The 20,450-nt window shown below is 36.5% G+C and overlaps 1 protein-coding gene across 2 annotated transcripts in view; it reads left to right on the top strand.

Annotated features, from left to right (window-relative positions):
* Window positions 1-20,450, top strand: part of LOC135553260 (rho GTPase-activating protein 42) — a 240,268-nt gene that overhangs the window by 131,377 nt on the left and 88,441 nt on the right. For both annotated transcript variants that reach the window (XM_064985435.1, XM_064985434.1), the window contains 4 exons: window positions 4,860-4,938; window positions 10,395-10,434; window positions 17,257-17,319; window positions 18,132-18,206. In XM_064985435.1, coding sequence (XP_064841507.1) covers window positions 4,860-4,938; window positions 10,395-10,434; window positions 17,257-17,319; window positions 18,132-18,206 — 257 coding nt within the window. The remainder of the gene's footprint in view (window positions 1-4,859; window positions 4,939-10,394; window positions 10,435-17,256; window positions 17,320-18,131; window positions 18,207-20,450) is intronic.

The following is a 20,450-nucleotide window of genomic DNA, read 5'->3' as shown; positions in this document are numbered from 1 at the left end:
ATTACATGGATACTATTACATGGATACTATTACATTAATACTAATACACGGATAATATTACATGGATACTATTACATTAGTACTATAACATTAATACTATTACATGTATAATATTACATGGAAACTATTACATTAGTACTATAACATTAATATTATTACATGTATAATATTACATGGATAATACTACATTAATACTATTACATGGATACTATTACATTATTACTATTACATTGATACTATTACATGGATAATAATACATTAGTACTATTACATCAATACTATTACATGGACACTATTATATTATTACTATTACATTAATACTATAACATTAGCACTATTACATTAATGCTATTACATGGATACTATTACATGGATAATATTATGTGGATACTATTGCATTAGTACTATTACATTAGTGCTTTTACATTAATACTATTACATGGATACTATTACATGGATACTATTACATTAATACTATTACATTAGTACTATAACATGGATACTATTACATGGATACTATTACATTAGTACTATTGCATTAATACTATTACATGGATAATATTACATGGATACTATTACATGGATACTATTACATTAATAATATTACATTAGTACTATAACATGGATAATATTACATGGATACTATTACAGTAGTACTATTACATGGATAATATTTCCTGGATACTATTATATTAGTACTATTGCATTAATACTATTACATTAATACTATTACATGGATACTATTACATTAATACTATTACACACATAATATTACTTGGATACTATTACATTAATACTATTACACTAATAATATTACATTCATACTATTACATTAGTACTATGACATTAATAGTTGTACATGAGTACTATTACATTAACACTATTACATGGATAATATTACATAGATAATATCACATGCCTACAATTATATTAATACTATTACATTAGTACTACTACATTAATACTATTACATTAGTACTATTACATGGATACTATTACATTAGTAATATTACAGTAGTACTATTACATGGACGCTATTACATTAGTAAAATTACAATAATACTATTACATTGGTACTATTACATTAATACTATTACATGGATACTATTATATTAGTCCTATTACATTAATACTATTACACAAATACTATTACATGGATACTATTACATTAGTACTATAACATGGATACTATTACATGGATACTATTACATTAGTACTATTGCATTAATACTATTGCATGGATACTATTGCATGGATAATATTGCATGGATACTATTACATGGATACTATTACATGGATACTATTGCAATAATACTATTACATTAGTACTATTGCATTAATACTATTGCATGGATACTATTGCATGGATAATATTGCATGGATACTATTACATGGATACTATTACATGGATACTATTGCATTAATACTATTACATTAGTACTATTACATTAATACTATTACCTGGATAATATTACATGGATACTATTACATTAGTACTATTACATGGATAATATTACATGGATACTATTACATTAGTACTATTGCATTAATAATATTACATTGATAATATTACATGGATACTATTACATTAATACTATTACACACATAATATTACTTGGATACAAATACAGTAATACTATTACACTAATACTATTACATGGATACTATTACATTAGTACTATTACATTAGTACTATTACATTAATATTATTACATGGATAATATTACATAGATAATATTGCAGTAGTACTATTACATTAATACTTTTACATTAATACTATTACATGGATAATATTACATAGATAATATTACATGCATACAATTATATTAATACTCTTACATTGGTGCTATTACATTAATATTATTACATTAGTACTACTACATTAGTACTACTACATTAGTACTATTACATGGATACTATTGCATTAGTAATATTACAGTAGTAGTATTACATGGATACTATTACATGTATACTATTACATGGACACTATTACATTAGTACTATTACATTAATACTATTACACAAATAATATTACATTGATACTATTACATTAGTACTATTACATTAATACTTTTACATTAATAATATTACATGGATACTATTACATGGCTAATATTGCATGGATAATATTACACAGATACTATTACATTAATACTATTAAATTAATACTATTCCATTCGTACCATTACATTAATAATATTACATTAATACTATTACATGGATACTATTACATTAATAGTATTACTCACATAATATTACTTGGATACTATTACATTGATACTATTACACTAATAATATTACATTCATACTATTACATTAGTACTATGACATTAATACTTGTACATGAGTACTATTACATTAATACTATTACATGTATAATATTACATAGATAATATTACATGCATACAATTATATTAATAATATTACATTAGTACTACTACATTAATACTATTACATTAGTATTATTACATGGATACTATTACATTAGTAATATTACAGTAGTACTATTACATGGACACTATTACATTAGTAAAATTACATTAATACTATTACATTGGTACTATTACATGAATACTATTACATGGATACTATTATATTAGTCCTATTACATTAATACTTTTACATTAGTACTATTACATTAATACTTTTACATGGATAATATTACATAGATACTATTACATGCATACAATTATATTAATACTTACATTAGTACTACTACATTAGTACTATTACATTAGTACTATTACATGGATACTATTACATTAGTGATATTAAGGTAGTAGTATTACATGTATACTATTGCATGGATACTATTACATGGGCACTATTACATTAGTACTATTACATTAATACTCTTACATTGATACTATTACATTAGTACTATTACATTCATACTTTTACATTAGTACTATTACATGAATACTATTACATGGATGCTATTGCATTAGTACTATTACATTAGTACTATTACATTAGTACTATTACATTAGTAGTATTACATTAATACTATTACCTGAATAATATTACATGGATAATATTACATGGATACTATTACATTAATACTATTACACACATAATATTACTTGGATACAAATACAGTAATACTATTACATGGATACTATTACATTAGTACTATTACATTAATACTTTTACATTAGTACTATTACATTAATACTATTACATGGATAATATTACATGCATACAATTATATTAATACTCTTACATTGGTACTATTACATTAATATTATTACATTAGTACTACTACATTAGTACTACTACATTAGTACTATTACATGGATACTATTGCATTAGTAATATTACAGTAGTAGTATTACATGGATACTATTACATGTATACTATTACATAGACACTATTACATTAGTACTATTACATTAATACTATTATACAAATAATATTACATTGATACTATTACATTAGTACTATTACATTAATACTTTTACATTAGTAATATTACATGGATACTATTACATTAGTACTATTTCATTGGTCATATTACATTAATACTATTACACGGATACTATTACATGGATACTATTACATGGATACTATTACATTAGTACTATTACACAGATACTATTACATGGATACTATTACATTAGTACTATTACATTAATACTATTACACATATACTATTACACCAGTACTATTACAGTAATACTATTACATGATAATATTACATGGATGATATTACATTAATACTATTACATGATAATATTACATGGATACTATTACACATATACTATTACATGGATACTATTACATCAGTACTATTACATTCATTCTATAACACTAATACTATTACATTCGTGCTATTACATTAATACCTTTACATTAATACTAGTACATTAGTACTATAACATTAATGCTATTACATTAGTACTGTTACAGTAATACTATTACATTAATACTAGTACATTAGTACTATAACATTAATGCTATTACATTAGTACTGTTACAGTAATACTATTACATTAATACTAGTACATTAGTACTATTACATTAGTACTATTAGATTAGTACTATGACAGTAATACTAGTACATTAGTACTATTACAGTAATACTATATCCCCAATAATATTACATTAGTACTATTTCATTAATACTATTACATTAGTACTATGACATTGGTACTATTACATTAGTACGATACCATTAATACTAGTGCATTAGTACTATTACATTAATACTATAACATTAATACAGTGTAGCCTAGTGGTTAGAACATTGGGCTAGTAACCGCAAGGTTGCAAGTTCGAATCCCTGAGCTTACAAGGTACAATTACAGTTAACCCACTGCACAAAACATTGGCAAGGCCCAGAGGCATGATGCACACAAACTGCATATTATTTCATGAAGGCAGCCTCTACTGTCAGTGGTTTCATTTACTGTCACAATGATCCAACATTGGTGTGCATTCAGAGATTAGACCCACCTGGAGATACCCTACAGGGAATGCATGCAAGGAGGACACATCAAATCAAAGCACCATGTTCATTTGGATGGGAATGTAAACACTGACATGGTTTAGAGAAGGACACACACAGTACTGTGTGAAGACTACTATGTTTAAGCACAGTAGTCGTTTCATTGAATTCATTTGATAGAGGTGTTTGCTGTTTTAACACGGCCTGCTACTGTGTCACTATGAGTAGGACTCAAACGGCACTCTATGCACAACTTTTGACCAGACACCTATGGGAGAGGGAGAGCCTAGGGGTCCTGGTCAAAAGTAGTGCAATATATAGGGAATAGGGTGCCATTTGGGATGAAGCCTTATGGACCCTGGGCATTGAGATGTGACTGATGTGTCCTGTGTGGTGTGTGAACCTGTTCCAGGCATGGCATCGTGACTCTCCAGGCTCTGTCTGAGTCCAACAGAAGGCTGTGGCTGGAGGCTATGGATGGCAAGGAGCCGGTGAGGAACCTCTTCTCTTCTCATCTCTCCCTCTGTTCTCTTCTCATGTCTCCCTCTCTCTTCTCACCTCTCCCTCTCTCCTCACCTCTCTTCTCTTCTCATCTCTCCCTCTCGTCTCATCTCTCCCTCTCTCTTTGTTTCTCTTCTCATCTCTCCCTCTCTTCTCATCTCTCCCTCTCTCTTCTCGTCTCTCTCCCTCTCTCTTCTCATCTCTCCTCACACCTCTCCCTCTCTGTTCTCTTCTCTCCCTCTCCTTTCTCATCTCTCCCTCTCTTCTCACACATCTCCCTCTCTCTTCTCTCCCTCTCTCTTCTCATCTCTCCTCACACCTCTCCCTCTCTGTTCTCTTCTCTCCCTCTCATTTCTCTTCTCTCCCTCTCTCTTCTCATCTCTCTCTCTCTCCTCACACCTCTCCCTCTCTGTTCCCATCTCTCCCTCTGTTCTCTTCTCATCTCTCCCTCTTTGTTCTCTTCTCATGTCTCCCTCTCTCTTCTCACCTCTCTCTCTCTCTTCTCACATCTCCCTCTCTCCTCACTTCTCCTCTCTCTTCTCATCTCTCCCTCTCTCTTCTTTTCTCTTCTCATATCTCCCTCTTTTCTCATATCTCCCTCTCTTCTCTTCTCTCTCTCCCTCTCTCTTCTCTCTCCCTCTCTCTTCTCTTCTCTCTCCCTCTCTCTTCTCACCTCTCCCTCGCTCTTCTCTTATCTCTCCCTCTCTTTTCATCTCTCCCTCTCTGTTCTCTTCTCACCTCTCCCTTTCTTCTCTTCTCTCTCTTCTCTTCTCTCCCTCTCTCTTCTCTTCTCTCTCTCTCCCTCTCTCTTCTCTTCTCTCTCCCTCTCTCTTCTCATCTCTCCCTCTCTCCTCACACCTCTCCCTCTCTGTTCTCTTCTCTTCTCTCTCCCTCTCTTCTCTCTCCCTCTCTCTTCTCATCTCTCCCTCTCTCCTCACACCTCTCCCTCTCTGTTCTCATCTCTCCCTCTGTTCTCTTCTCATGTCTCCCTCTCTCTTCTCACCTCTCCCTCTCTCTTCTCACCTCTCCCTCTCTCCTCACCTCTCCCTCTCTCTTCTCATCTCTCCCTCTCTCTTTTATCTTCTCATATCTCCCTCTCTTCTCCTATCTCCCTCTCTTCTCTTCTTTCTCTCCCTCTCTCTTCTCACCTCTCTCTCTCTTCTCTTATCTCTCCCTCTCTTCTCATCTCTCCCTCTCTGTTCTCTTCTCACCTCTCCCTTTCTTCTCTTCTCTCTCTCCCTCTCTCTTCTCTTCTCTCTCTCTCCCTCTCTCTTCTCTTCTCTCTCCCTCTCTCTTCTCATCTCTCCCTCTCTCCTCACACCTCTCCCTCTCTGTTCTCTTCTCTTCTCTCTCCCTCTCTCTTCTCTCTCCCTCTCTCTTCTCATCTCTCCCTCTCTCCTCACACCTCTCCCTCTCTGTTCTCTTCTCTCTCCCTCTCTCTTCTCTCTCCCTCTCTCTTCTCATCTCTCCCTCTCTCCTCACACCTCTCCCTCTCTGTTCTCTTCTCTCCCTTTCCTTTCTCTTCTCTCTCTCTCTCTTCTCATCTCTCCCTCGCTCTTTTCTTCATACTCTCTCCCCTGTCTCTTTCTCTCTTGCACGTTCTCTCTTCCTTTCTCTCTCTATTTTATTTTCACCCACCCCCCTCTCTTTCTCTCTCTTTCTCTCTCTCCCTTTCCATCTTTCCTTTTATATCCCCACTCCAGTGCAGTCTAGCTGGTTCTGGTGTCTGGCAGGGACACAGTGAAAATATGTTTGTCTTTGGTGCCCCCTTCTGGCTGTATGAAACATAACTATACTGTAGCTTTTGGACAGGTGTGTCAAACTCAATTCCTGGTGGGCTGTATGTCTAAGGGTTTTCACCCCTTCCCTTAAACTTGATTGATCAACTAACATCATTGATTAGTTAGGAACTCCCGTTGTTACCTGGTTGTGTAGGTTGTAGCACTTTACGCGGGTTGAAAATGGCAGATTTGGCCACTGATAAACAGCTGCATTGAAATCCAGTGGCTAAATGGAATACCTTATGGGTTTTTGAACAGCAGCCGATCTGAACTGGAGCACCTCGCTCGGCCGTAAGATGCCTCCATCCCTCCTGGTTATTGGGCAAGTTAAGATCTCAGACTCAATGTATTTTGAAAGATGAAACATTAAAGATTACAATAAGTACCGCTTTGATGTCATTACAAGCAAGCCAAATGACCAGCTGACCCAGATTGTGATAGATAAAATAGAGTTTTTGGATTGCGTAAATAACTACAGTAATTATGTGATGGTGGGGGATGCAGGGCTGTGTTCCAAACAAAACAACAACAAGTGTGCTTAATCTAGTTCCTCATCGGCATAGCTAGGATAGATAAAAAATAAAAAAGCACCTTATAGTTGAATAATCTTTTTTGAGTCATAAAAGTGCATTGAAAATACGTGAACTATGCACACTTGGAGAGGTGTGTGGCCACTTGGAGAGGTGTGTGGGAACTTGGAGAGGTGTGTGGCCACTTGGAGAGCTGTGTGTTCACTTGGACAGGTGTGTGGCCACTTGGAGAGGTGTGTGGGAACTTGGAGAGGTGTGTGGGAACTTGGAGAGGTGTGTGGCCACTTGGAGAGGTGTGTGGGAACTTGGAGAGGTGTGTGGCCACTTGGAGAGGTGTGTGGGAACTTGGAGAGGTGTGTGGCCACTTGGAGAGGTGTGTGGCCACTTGGAGAGGTGTATGGGAACTTGGATAGGTGTGTGGGAACTTGGAGAGGCGTGTGGCCACTTGGAGAGGTGTGTGGGAACTTGGAGAGGCATGTGGGAACTTGGAGAGGTGTGGGAACTTGGAGAGGTGTGTGGGAACTTGGAGAGGCGTGTAGGAACTTGGAGAGGCGTGTGGGAACTTGGAGAGGTGTGTGGGAACTTGGAGAGGTGTGTGGAAACTTGGAGATGTATGTGGGAACTTGGAGATGCGTGTGGGAACTTGGAGAGGTGTGTGGGAACTTGGAGAGGCGTGTGGCCACTTGGAGAGGCGTGTGGGAACTTGGAGAGGCCTGTGGGAACTTGGAGAGGTGTGGGAACTTGGAGAGGTGTGTGGGAACTTGGAGAGGTGTGTGGAAACTTGGAGAGGTGTGTGGGAACTTGGAGAGGTGTGTGGGAACTTGGAGAGGCATGTGGGAACTTGGAGAGGTGTGGGAACTTGGAGAGGTGTGGGAACTTGGAGAGGTGTACGGGAACTTGGAGAGGTGTGTGGGAACTTGGAGAGGCATGTGGGAACTTGGAGAGGTGTGTGGGAACTTGGAGAGGTGTGTGGGAACTTGGAGAGGCGTGTGGCCACTTGGACAGGCGTGTGGCCACTTGGAGAGGCGTGTGGGAACTTGGAGAGGTGTGTGGCCACTTGGAGAGGCGTGTGGCCACTTGGAGAGGCGTGTGGCCACTTGGAGAGGTGTGTGGGAACTTGGAGAGGCGTGTGGCCACTTGGAGAGGCGTGTGGGAACTTGGAGAGGCGTGTGGGAACTTGAAGAGGCGTGTGGGAACTTGGAGAGGCGTGTGGGAACTTGGAGAGGTGTGGGAACTTGGAGAGGCATGTGGCCACTTGGAGAGGTGTGTGGGAACTTGGAGAGGCGTGTGGGAACTTGGAGAGGTGTGTGGGAACTTGGAGAGGCGTGTGGGAACTTGGAGAGGTGTGGGAACTTGGAGAGGCGTGTGGCCACTTGGAGAGGTGTGTGGGAACTTGGAGAGGTGTGGGAACTTGGAGAGGCGTGTGGCCACTTGGAGAGGTGTGTGGGAACTTTGAGAGGCGTGTGGGAACTTGGAGAGGTGTGTGGGAACTTGGAGAGGCGTGTGGCCACTTGGACAGGCGTGTGGCCACTTGGAGAGGCGTGTGGGAACTTGGATAGGTGTGTGGCCACTTGGAGAGGCGTGTGGCCACTTGGAGAGGCGTGTGGCCACTTGGAGAGGTGTGTGGGAACTTGGAGAGGTGTGTGGCCACTTGGAGAGGTGTGTGGGAACTTGGAGAGGTGTGTGGCCACTTGGACAGGTGTGTGGCCACTTGGAGAGGCGTGTGGGAACTTGGAGAGGCATGTGGGAACTTGGAGAGGTGTGTGGGAACTTGGAGAGGTGTGTGGGAACTTGGAGAGGTGTGTGGCCACTTGGACAGGTGTGTGGCCACTTGGAGAGGTGTGTGGGAACTTGGAGAGGTGTGTGGGAACTTGGAGAGGTGTGTGGCCACTTGGAGAGGTGTGTGGTGACTTGGAGAGGTGTGTGGCCACTTGGAGAGGTGTGTGGCCACTTGGAGAGGTGTGTGGCCACTTGGAGAGGTGTATGGGAACTTGTAGAGGTGTGTGGGAACTTGGAGAGGCGTGTGGCCACTTGGAGAGGTGTGTGGGAACTTGGAGAGGCGTGTGGGAACTTGGAGAGGTGTGTAGAAACTTGGAGAGGTGTGTGGGAACTTGGAGAGGCGTGTGGGAACTTGTAGAGGTGTGTGGGAACTTAGAGAGGTGTGTGGGAACTTGGAGAGCCGTGTGGGAACTTGGAGAGGCGTTTGGCCACTTGGAGAGGCGTGTGGGAACTTGGAGAGGCCTGTGGGAACTTGGAGAGGTGTGGGAACTTGGAGAGGTGTGTGGAAAATTGGAGAGGTGTGTGGGAACTTGGAGAGGTGTGTGGGAACTTGGAGAGGTGTGTGGGAACTTGGAGAGGCATGTGGGAACTTGGAGAGGTGTGGGAACTTGGAGAGGTGTGGGAACTTGGAGAGGTGTGTGGGAACTTGGAGAGGTGTGTGGGAACTTGGAGAGGTGTGTGGGAACTTGGAGAGGTGTGTGGGAACTTGGAGAGGCGTGTGGCCACTTGGACAGGCGTGTGGGAACTTGGAGAGGTATGTGGCCACTTGGAGAGGCGTGTGGCCACTTGGAGAGGCGTGTGGCAACTTGGAGAGGTGTGCAGGAACTTGGAGAGGCGTGTGGCAACTTGGAGAGGCGTGTGGCCACTTGGAGAGGCGTGTGGGAACTTGGAGAGGTATGTGGCCACTTGGAGAGGCGTGTGGCCACTTGGAGAGGCGTGTGGCAACTTGGAGAGGTGTGCGGGAACTTGGAGAGGCGTGTGGCAACTTGGAGACAGCAGATTTGACCTCTTTCTCAAACCCTTAACATTTGTTTGTTTTATGTTGCACCTACCACACATTCTCCAGGAATATTCTGATCATGTTACTGAATGTATCCAGAGTTTTTTCAGATTTAGTTCAACAAATGAGGTGAAAAGTACAGTAAGTTTAAAATGCACACGCAATCAACAGTGTAGTATTTAGATTCAGAACATTTCAGTGTAGCTCTCTCCACATAGGAGAATTTCCACCAGTGTAAAGGGTTAATAACAAACAAACATGTCCCTCCAGGAAGTGTTTGACACTCTGCATCAGGATGCGTCCCCTTGTAAAACGGTTTTCAACTGAGTGGAATTAACTCTGTTGATTTTCTCCAGATTTACAATCTTCCAGCCATTCTGAGCAAGAAAGAAGAGAGTAAGTATTTTATACTACACACCACATGTACAATATACTACACAACACATGTCAAATATACTATACGACATATGTACAATATACTACACCGCACATGTACAATATAGTACACAACACATGTACAATATACTACACAACACATGTACAATATACTACACAACACATGTACAATTTACTACACAACACATGTGCAATATACTACACAACACATGTGCAATATACTACACAACACATGTACAATATAGTACACAACACATGTACAATATACTACACAACACATGTACAATATACTACACAACACATGTGCAATATACTACACAACACATGTACAATATACTACACAGTACATGTACAATATACTACACAACACATGTACAATATAGTACACAACACATGTACAATATACTACACAACACATGTACAATATACTACACGACACATGTGCAATATACTACACGACACATGTACAATATACTATACGACACATGTGCAATATACTACACAACACATGTACAATATAGTACACACCACATGTCAAATATACTACACAACACATGTACAATATACTACACAACACATGTACAATATACTACACAACACATGTACAATATACTACACAACACATGTGCAATATACTACACAGTACATGTACAATATACTACACAACACATGTCAAATATACTACACAACACATGTCAAATATACTACACAACACATGTACAATATACTACACAACACATGTACAATATACTACACAACACATGTACAATATACTACACAGCACATGTACAATATACTACACAACACATGTACAATATACTACACAACACATGTACAATATACTACACAGTACATGTACAATATACTACACAGTACATGTACAATATACTACACAACACATGTACAATATACTACACAACACATGTACAATATACTACACAGTACATGTACAATATACTACACAGTACATATACAATATACTACACAACACATGTCAAATATACTACACAACACATGTACAATATACTACACAACACATGTACAATATACTACACAACACATGTACAATATACTACACAACACATGTACAATATACTACACAGCACATGTACAATATACTACACAACACATGTACAATATACTACACAACACATGTACAATATACTACACAACACATGTACAATATACTACACAACACATGTACAATATACTACACAACACATGTACAATATACTACACAACACATGTACAATATAGTACACAACACATGTACAATATACTACACAACACATGTACAATATACTACACAACACATGTACAATATAGTACACAACACATGTACAATATACTACACAACACATGTACAATATAGTACACAACACATGTACAATATACTACACAACACATGTACAATATAGTACACAACACATGTACAATATACTACACAACACATGTACAATATACTACACAACACATGTACAATATACTACACAACACATGCACAATATACTACACAACACATGTACAATATAATACACAACACATGTACAATATAGTACACAACACATGTACAATATACTACACAACACATGTACAATATAGTACACAACACATGTAATATATACTACACAACACATGTCAAATATACTACACACCACATGTACAATATACTACACAACACATGTACAATATAGTACACAACACATGTACAATATACTACACAACACATGTACAATATACTACACAACACATGTACAGTATACTACACAACACATGTACAATATAGTACACAACACATGTACAATATACTACACAACACATGTACAATATAGTACACAACACATGTACAATATACTACACAACACATGTACAATATAGTACACAACACATGTACAATATACTACACAACACATGTACAATATAGTACACAACACATGTACAATATACTACACAACACATGTACAATATAGTACACAACACATGTACAATATACTACACAACACATGTACAATATACTACACAGTACATGCACAATATACTACACAGTACATGTACAATATACTACACAACACATGTGCAATATACTACACAGTACATGTACAATATACTACACAACACATGTACAATATACTACACAACACATGTACAATATAGTACACAACACATGTACAATATACTACACAACACATGTACAATATACTACACAACACATGTACAATATAGTACACAACACATGTACAATATAGTACACAACACATGTACAATATACTACACAACACATGTACAATATACTACACAACACATGTACAATATACTACACAACACATGTACAATATACTACACAACACATGTACAATATACTACACAACACATGTAAAATATAGTACACAACACATGTACAATATACTACACAACACATGTACAATATAGTACACAACACATGTACAATATACTACACAACACATGTACAATATAGTACACAGTACATGTACAATATACTACACAGTACATGTACAATATACTACACAACACATGTACAATATACTACACAACACATGTACAATATACTACACAACACATGTACAATATACTACACCACACATGTACAATATACTACACAACACATGTACAATATACTACACAGCACATGTACAATATACTACACAACACATGTACAATATACTACACAGTACATGTACAATATACTACACAGTACATGTACAATATACTACACAACACATGTACAATATACTACACAACACATGTAAAATATAGTACACAACACATGTACAATATACTACACAACACATGTACAATATAGTACACAACACATGTACAATATACTACACAACACATGTACAATATAGTACACAGTACATGTACAATATACTACACAGTACATGTACAATATAGTACACAACACATGTACAATATACTACACAACACATGTACAATATAGTACACAACACATGTACAATATACTACACAACACATGTACAATATACTACACAACACATGTACAATATACTACACAACACATGTACAATATACTACACAACACATGTACAATATAGTACACAACACATGTACAATATACTACACAACACATGTACAATATAGTACACAGTACATGTACAATATACTACACAGTACATGTACAATATAGTACACAACACATGTACAATATACTACACAACACATGTACAATATAGTACACAACACATGTACAATATAGTACACAACACATGTACAATATACTACACAACACATGTACAATATAGTACACAACACATGTACAATATACTACACAACACATGTACAATATAGTACACAACACATGTACAATATACTACACAACACATGTACAATATACTACACAGTACATGCACAATATACTACACAGTACATGTACAATATACTACACAACACATGTGCAATATACTACACAGTACATGTACAATATACTACACAACACATGTACAATATACTACACAACACATGTACAATATAGTACACAACACATGTACAATATACTACACAACACATGTACAATATACTACACAACACATGTACAATATAGTACACAACACATGTACAATATAGTACACAACACATGTACAATATACTACACAACACATGTACAATATACTACACAACACATGTACAATATACTACACAACACATGTACAATATACTACACAACACATGTACAATATACTACACAACACATGTAAAATATAGTACACAACACATGTACAATATACTACACAACACATGTACAATATAGTACACAACACATGTACAATATACTACACAACACATGTACAATATAGTACACAGTACATGTACAATATACTACACAGTACATGTACAATATACTACACAACACATGTACAATATACTACACAACACATGTACAATATACTACACAACACATGTACAATATACTACACCACACATGTACAATATACTACACAACACATGTACAATATACTACACAGCACATGTACAATATACTACACAACACATGTACAATATACTACACAGTACATGTACAATATACTACACAGTACATGTACAATATACTACACAACACATGTACAATATACTACACAACACATGTAAAATATAGTACACAACACATGTACAATATACTACACAACACATGTACAATATAGTACACAACACATGTACAATATACTACACAACACATGTACAATATAGTACACAGTACATGTACAATATACTACACAGTACATGTACAATATAGTACACAACACATGTACAATATACTAAACAACACATGTACAATATAGTACACAACACATGTACAATATACTACACAACACATGTACAATATACTACACAACACATGTACAATATACTACACAACACATGTACAATATACTACACAACACATGTACAATATAGTACACAACACATGTACAATATAGTACACAACACATGTACAATATACTACACAACACATGTACAATATAGTACACAACACATGTACAATATACTACACAGTACATGTACAATATACTACACAACACATGTGCAATGTACTACACAGTACATGTACAATATACTACACAACACATGTACAATATACTACACAGTACATGCACAATATACTACACAGTACATGTACAATATACTACACAACACATGTGCAATGTACTACACAGTACATGTACAATATAGTACACAACACATGTACAATATACTACACAACACATGTACAATATAGTACACAACACATGTACAATATACTACACAACACATGTACAATATACTACACAACACATGTACAATATACTACACAACACATGTACAATATAGTACACAACACATGTACAATATACTACACAACACATGTACAATATAGTACACAACACATGTACAATATACTACACAACACATGTACAATATAGTACACAACACATGTACAATATACTACACAACACATGTACAATATACTACACAACACATGTACAATATACTACACAACACATGTCAAATATACTACACAACACATGTACAATATACTACACAACACATGTACAATATACTACACAACACATGTACAATATACTACACAACACATGTACAATATACTACACAACACATGTACAATATACTACACAACACATGTACAATATACTACACAACACATGTACAATATAGTACACAACACATGTACAATATACTACACAACACATGTACAATATAGTACACAACACATGTACAATATACTACACAACACATGTACAATATACTACACAACACATGTACAATATACTACACAACACATGTACAATATACTACACAGTACATGCACAATATACTACACAACACATGTACAATATACTACACAACACATGTACAATATACTACACAACACATGTACAATATACTACACAGTACATGCACAATATACTACACAGTACATGTACAATATACTACACAACACATGTGCAATGTACTACACAGTACATGTACAATATACTACACAACACATGTACAATATACTACACAACACATGTACAATATACTACACAACACATGTACAATATACTACACAACACATGTACAATATACTACACAACACATGTACAATATAGTACACAACACATGTACAATATAGTACACAACACATGTACAATATACTACACAACACATGTACAATATACTACACAACACATGTACAATATACTACACAACACATGTACAATATACTACACAACACATGTACAATATACTACACAACACATGTAAAATATAGTACACAACACATGTACAATATACTACACAACACATGTACAATATAGTACACAACACATGTACAATATACTACACAACACATGTACAATATAGTACACAGTACATGTACAATATACTACACAGTACATGTACAATATACTACACAACACATGTACAATATACTACACAACACATGTACAATATACTACACAACACATGTACAATATACTACACCACACATGTACAATATACTACACAACACATGTACAATATACTACACAGCACATGTACAATATACTACACAACACATGTACAATATACTACACAGTACATGTACAATATACTACACAGTACATGTACAATATACTACACAACACATGTACAATATACTACACAACACATGTACAATATAGTACACAACACATGTACAATATACCCCACAACACATGTACAATATAGTACACAACACATGTCCAATATACTACACAGCACATGTACAATATACTACACAACACATGTACAATATACTACACAGTACATGTACAATATACTACACAGTACATGTACAATATACTACACAACACATGTACAATATACTACATAACACATGTACAATATAGTACACAACACATGTACAATATACCCCACAACACATGTACAATATAGTACACAACACATGTCCAATATAGTACACAACACATGTACAATATACTACACAACACATGTCCAATATAGTCTGACTCTCCTGGCTGTACAAAGAGTGAATAATATGTGTAATACCAGATGCATTGTCTAATTCTAACCCTTGTTGGTGTTGTTGTCTGTAGCCATCCACTTCTACTTATTAACTCAGTCATTTGAATAGAGTGGATCATCATTAGTACACACTCTCTGTGTGAGAGAACAGCTGCAATCACACCACTCTGAGTGTTTCTCCACAATCGCCCCCTATTCCCTCTGTGTAGTGCACTACTTTTCAACAGAGCCCCGTGGGAACCTTGTGTTCTGTGTATTGAACCCAGTCAACCCTGCTCCTTTGTGTTCCCTGTGTTACAGCGTACCTAAACGAGGCAGGGTTTAATTTTGTGAGGAAATGTATTGACTTGGTGGAGGTGCGAGGTGAGTCATCATAGCAGCCATTTTATCCCTTCTCTTAGGCTTCAGCTGTCAAAATAGACTGCTGTTCTGTCTCACTGTAATCCTACATGACCAAACACGGGAACCAACACCACTCTTCATTAATGTGTGTGTGTGTGTGTGTGTGTGTGTGTGTGTGTGTGTGTGTGTGTGTGTGTGTGTGTGTGTGTGTGTGTGTGTGTGTGTGTGTGTGTGTGTGTGTGTGTGTGTGTGTGTTTCAGTGGGGTAAAGTACTTAAGTAAAAATACTTTAAAGTACTACTTAAGTAGTTTTTTGGGGGGATATCTGTACTTCACTTTATTATTTATATTTTTTGCCAACTTTTACTTTTACTTCACCATATTCCTAAAGAAAATGATGTTATTTTTACTCCATACATTTAGCCTGACACCCAAAAGTACTCGTTACATTTTGCCGTTTTCCCTAATGCCTCTGATCTGGCAGACTCACTAAACATAAAATGCTTCATTTGTAAATTATGTCTGAATGTTGGAGTGTGCCCCTGGCTATTCCTCAATAATAATTAAAAAAACAAGGCAATTGTGCCGTCTGGTTTGCGAAATATAAATAATTTGAATAACTTTTACTCGTGTTAGTTAAGTATGTTTTAGGAACTCCATTTACTTGTGCTACTAAAGTATATTTAAAACCAAATACTTTTAGACTTTTACTCAAGTCATATTTTACTTGGTGACATTTCCTGGAGTCATTTTCTATGAAGGTATCTTTACATTTCCTGAAGTATGACAACTGAGGACTCTTCCCACCACTGGTGTGTCTGTGTGATCTCATAGGGATCAACACGTTGGGCCTCTACAGAATAGGAGGGGTCAACTCGAAGGTCCAGAAGTTGATGACCACTGTGTTTGGTAAGTAGCCTCTGCTCTCTCTCTCCCTTTCCCTCTCTCTCCGTCTCTCTCTTTCTCTCTCTTCCTCCCTCTCTCTCTCCCTCCCTCTCTCAATTCAATTCAATTGAAGGGCTTTATTAGCATGGGAAACGTGTTAACATTGCCAAAGCAAGTGAAATAGATAATAAACAAAAGAGAAATGAACAAATCAAATTAACAGTAAAAATTACACTCACAGAAGACTCACAAGAATAAAAACATTTCTAATGTCATATTATGTATATATACAGTGTTGTAATGATGAGTGTATATAGTGTATATATACAGTGTTGTAATGATGAGTGTATATAGTGTATATAAACAGTGTTGTAATGATGAGTGTATATTATGTATATAAACAGTGTTGTAATGATGAGTGTATATAGTGTGTATATACAGTGTTGTAATGATGAGTGTATATAGTGTGTATATACAGTGTTGTAATGATGAGTGTATATAGTGTGTATAAACAGTGTTGTAATGATGAGTGTATATAGTGTATATAAACAGTGTTGTAATGATGAGTGTATATAGTGTATATAAACAGTGTTGTAATGATGAGTGTATATAGTGTATATAAACAGTGTTGTAATGATGAGTGTATATAGTGTATATAAACAGTGTTGTAATGATGAGTGTATATAGTGTGTATAAACAGTGTTGTAATGATGAGTGTATATAGTGTGTATATACAGTGTTGTAATGATGAGTGTATATAGTGTATATAAACAGTGTTGTAATGATGAGTGTATATAGTGTATATAAACAGTGTTGTAATGATGAGTGTATATAGTGTATATATATAGTGGTGTAATGTTGAGTGTATATAGTGTATATATACAGTGTTGTAACGATGTACAAATAGTTAAAGTACACAAGGGAAAATAAATAAGCATAAATATAGGTTGGGGCGGGAGGGTAGCCTAGTGGTTAGAGCATTGGACTAGTAACCGAAAGGTTGCAAGTTCAAACCCCCGAGCTGACAAGGTACAAATCTGTCGTTCTGCCCCTGAACAGGCAGTTAACCCACTGTTCCTAGGCCGTCATTGAAAATAAGAATTTGTTCTTAACTGACTTGCCTAGTTAAATAAAGGTAAAATAAAATAAAAAGGATGTACATATAGTCAATTGAGTGTGTATATATAATTTAGTGAATGTGCATATAGTGTGTATATATAGTCTAGTGAGTGTGTGTATATATAATTTAGTGAATGTGCATATAGTGTGTATATATAGTCTAGTGAGTGTGTATATATAGTCTAGTCAGTGTGTATATATAGTCTAGTGAGTGTGTATATATAATTTAGTGAATGTGCATATAGTGTGTATATATAGTCTAGTGAGTGTGTATATATAGTCTAGTCAGTGTGTATATATAGTCTAGTTAGTGTGTATATATAGTCTAGTGAGTGTGTATATAGTGTATATATATATAGTCTAGTTAGTGTGTATATATAGTCTAGTGAGTGTGTATATAGTGTGTATATATAGTCTAGTGAGTGTGTATATATAGTCTAGTGAGTGTGTATATAGTGTGTATATATAGTCTAGTGAGTGTGTGTATATAGTCTAGTGAGTGTGTGTATATAGTGTTGACCCCACCACATACAACCAGTGTTGACCCCACCACATACAACCAGTGTTGACCCCACCACATACAACCAGTGTTGACCCCACCACATACAACCAGTGTTGACCCCACCACATACAACCAGTGTTGACCCCACCACATACAACCAGTGTAGACCCCACCACATACAACCAGTGTTGACCCCACCACATACAACCAGTGTTGACCCCACATACAACCAGTGTTGACCCCACCACATACAACCAGTGTTGACCCCACCACATACAACCAGTGTTGACCCCACCACATACAACCAGTGTTGACCCCACCACATATAACCAGTGTTGACCCCACCACATACAACCAGTGTTGACCCCACCACATACAACCAGTGTTGACCCCACCACATACAACCAGTGTTGACTCCACATACAACCAGTGTTGACCCCACATACAACCAGTGTTGACCCCACCACATACAACCAGTGTTGACCCCACCACATACAACCAGTGTTGACCCCACCACATACAACCAGTGTTGACCCCACCACATACAACCAGTGTTGACCCCACCACATACAACCAGTGTTGACCCCACATACAACCAGTGTTGACCCCACCACATACAACCAGTGTTGACCCCACCACATACAACC

This window comes from Oncorhynchus masou, chromosome 13 (genome assembly GCF_036934945.1).
Source record: "Oncorhynchus masou masou isolate Uvic2021 chromosome 13, UVic_Omas_1.1, whole genome shotgun sequence".
Taxonomy (NCBI): domain Eukaryota; kingdom Metazoa; phylum Chordata; class Actinopteri; order Salmoniformes; family Salmonidae; genus Oncorhynchus; species Oncorhynchus masou.
The sequence above is the reverse complement of the archived record's forward strand: the minus strand, read 5'-3'. Positions and strand labels throughout refer to the sequence as shown.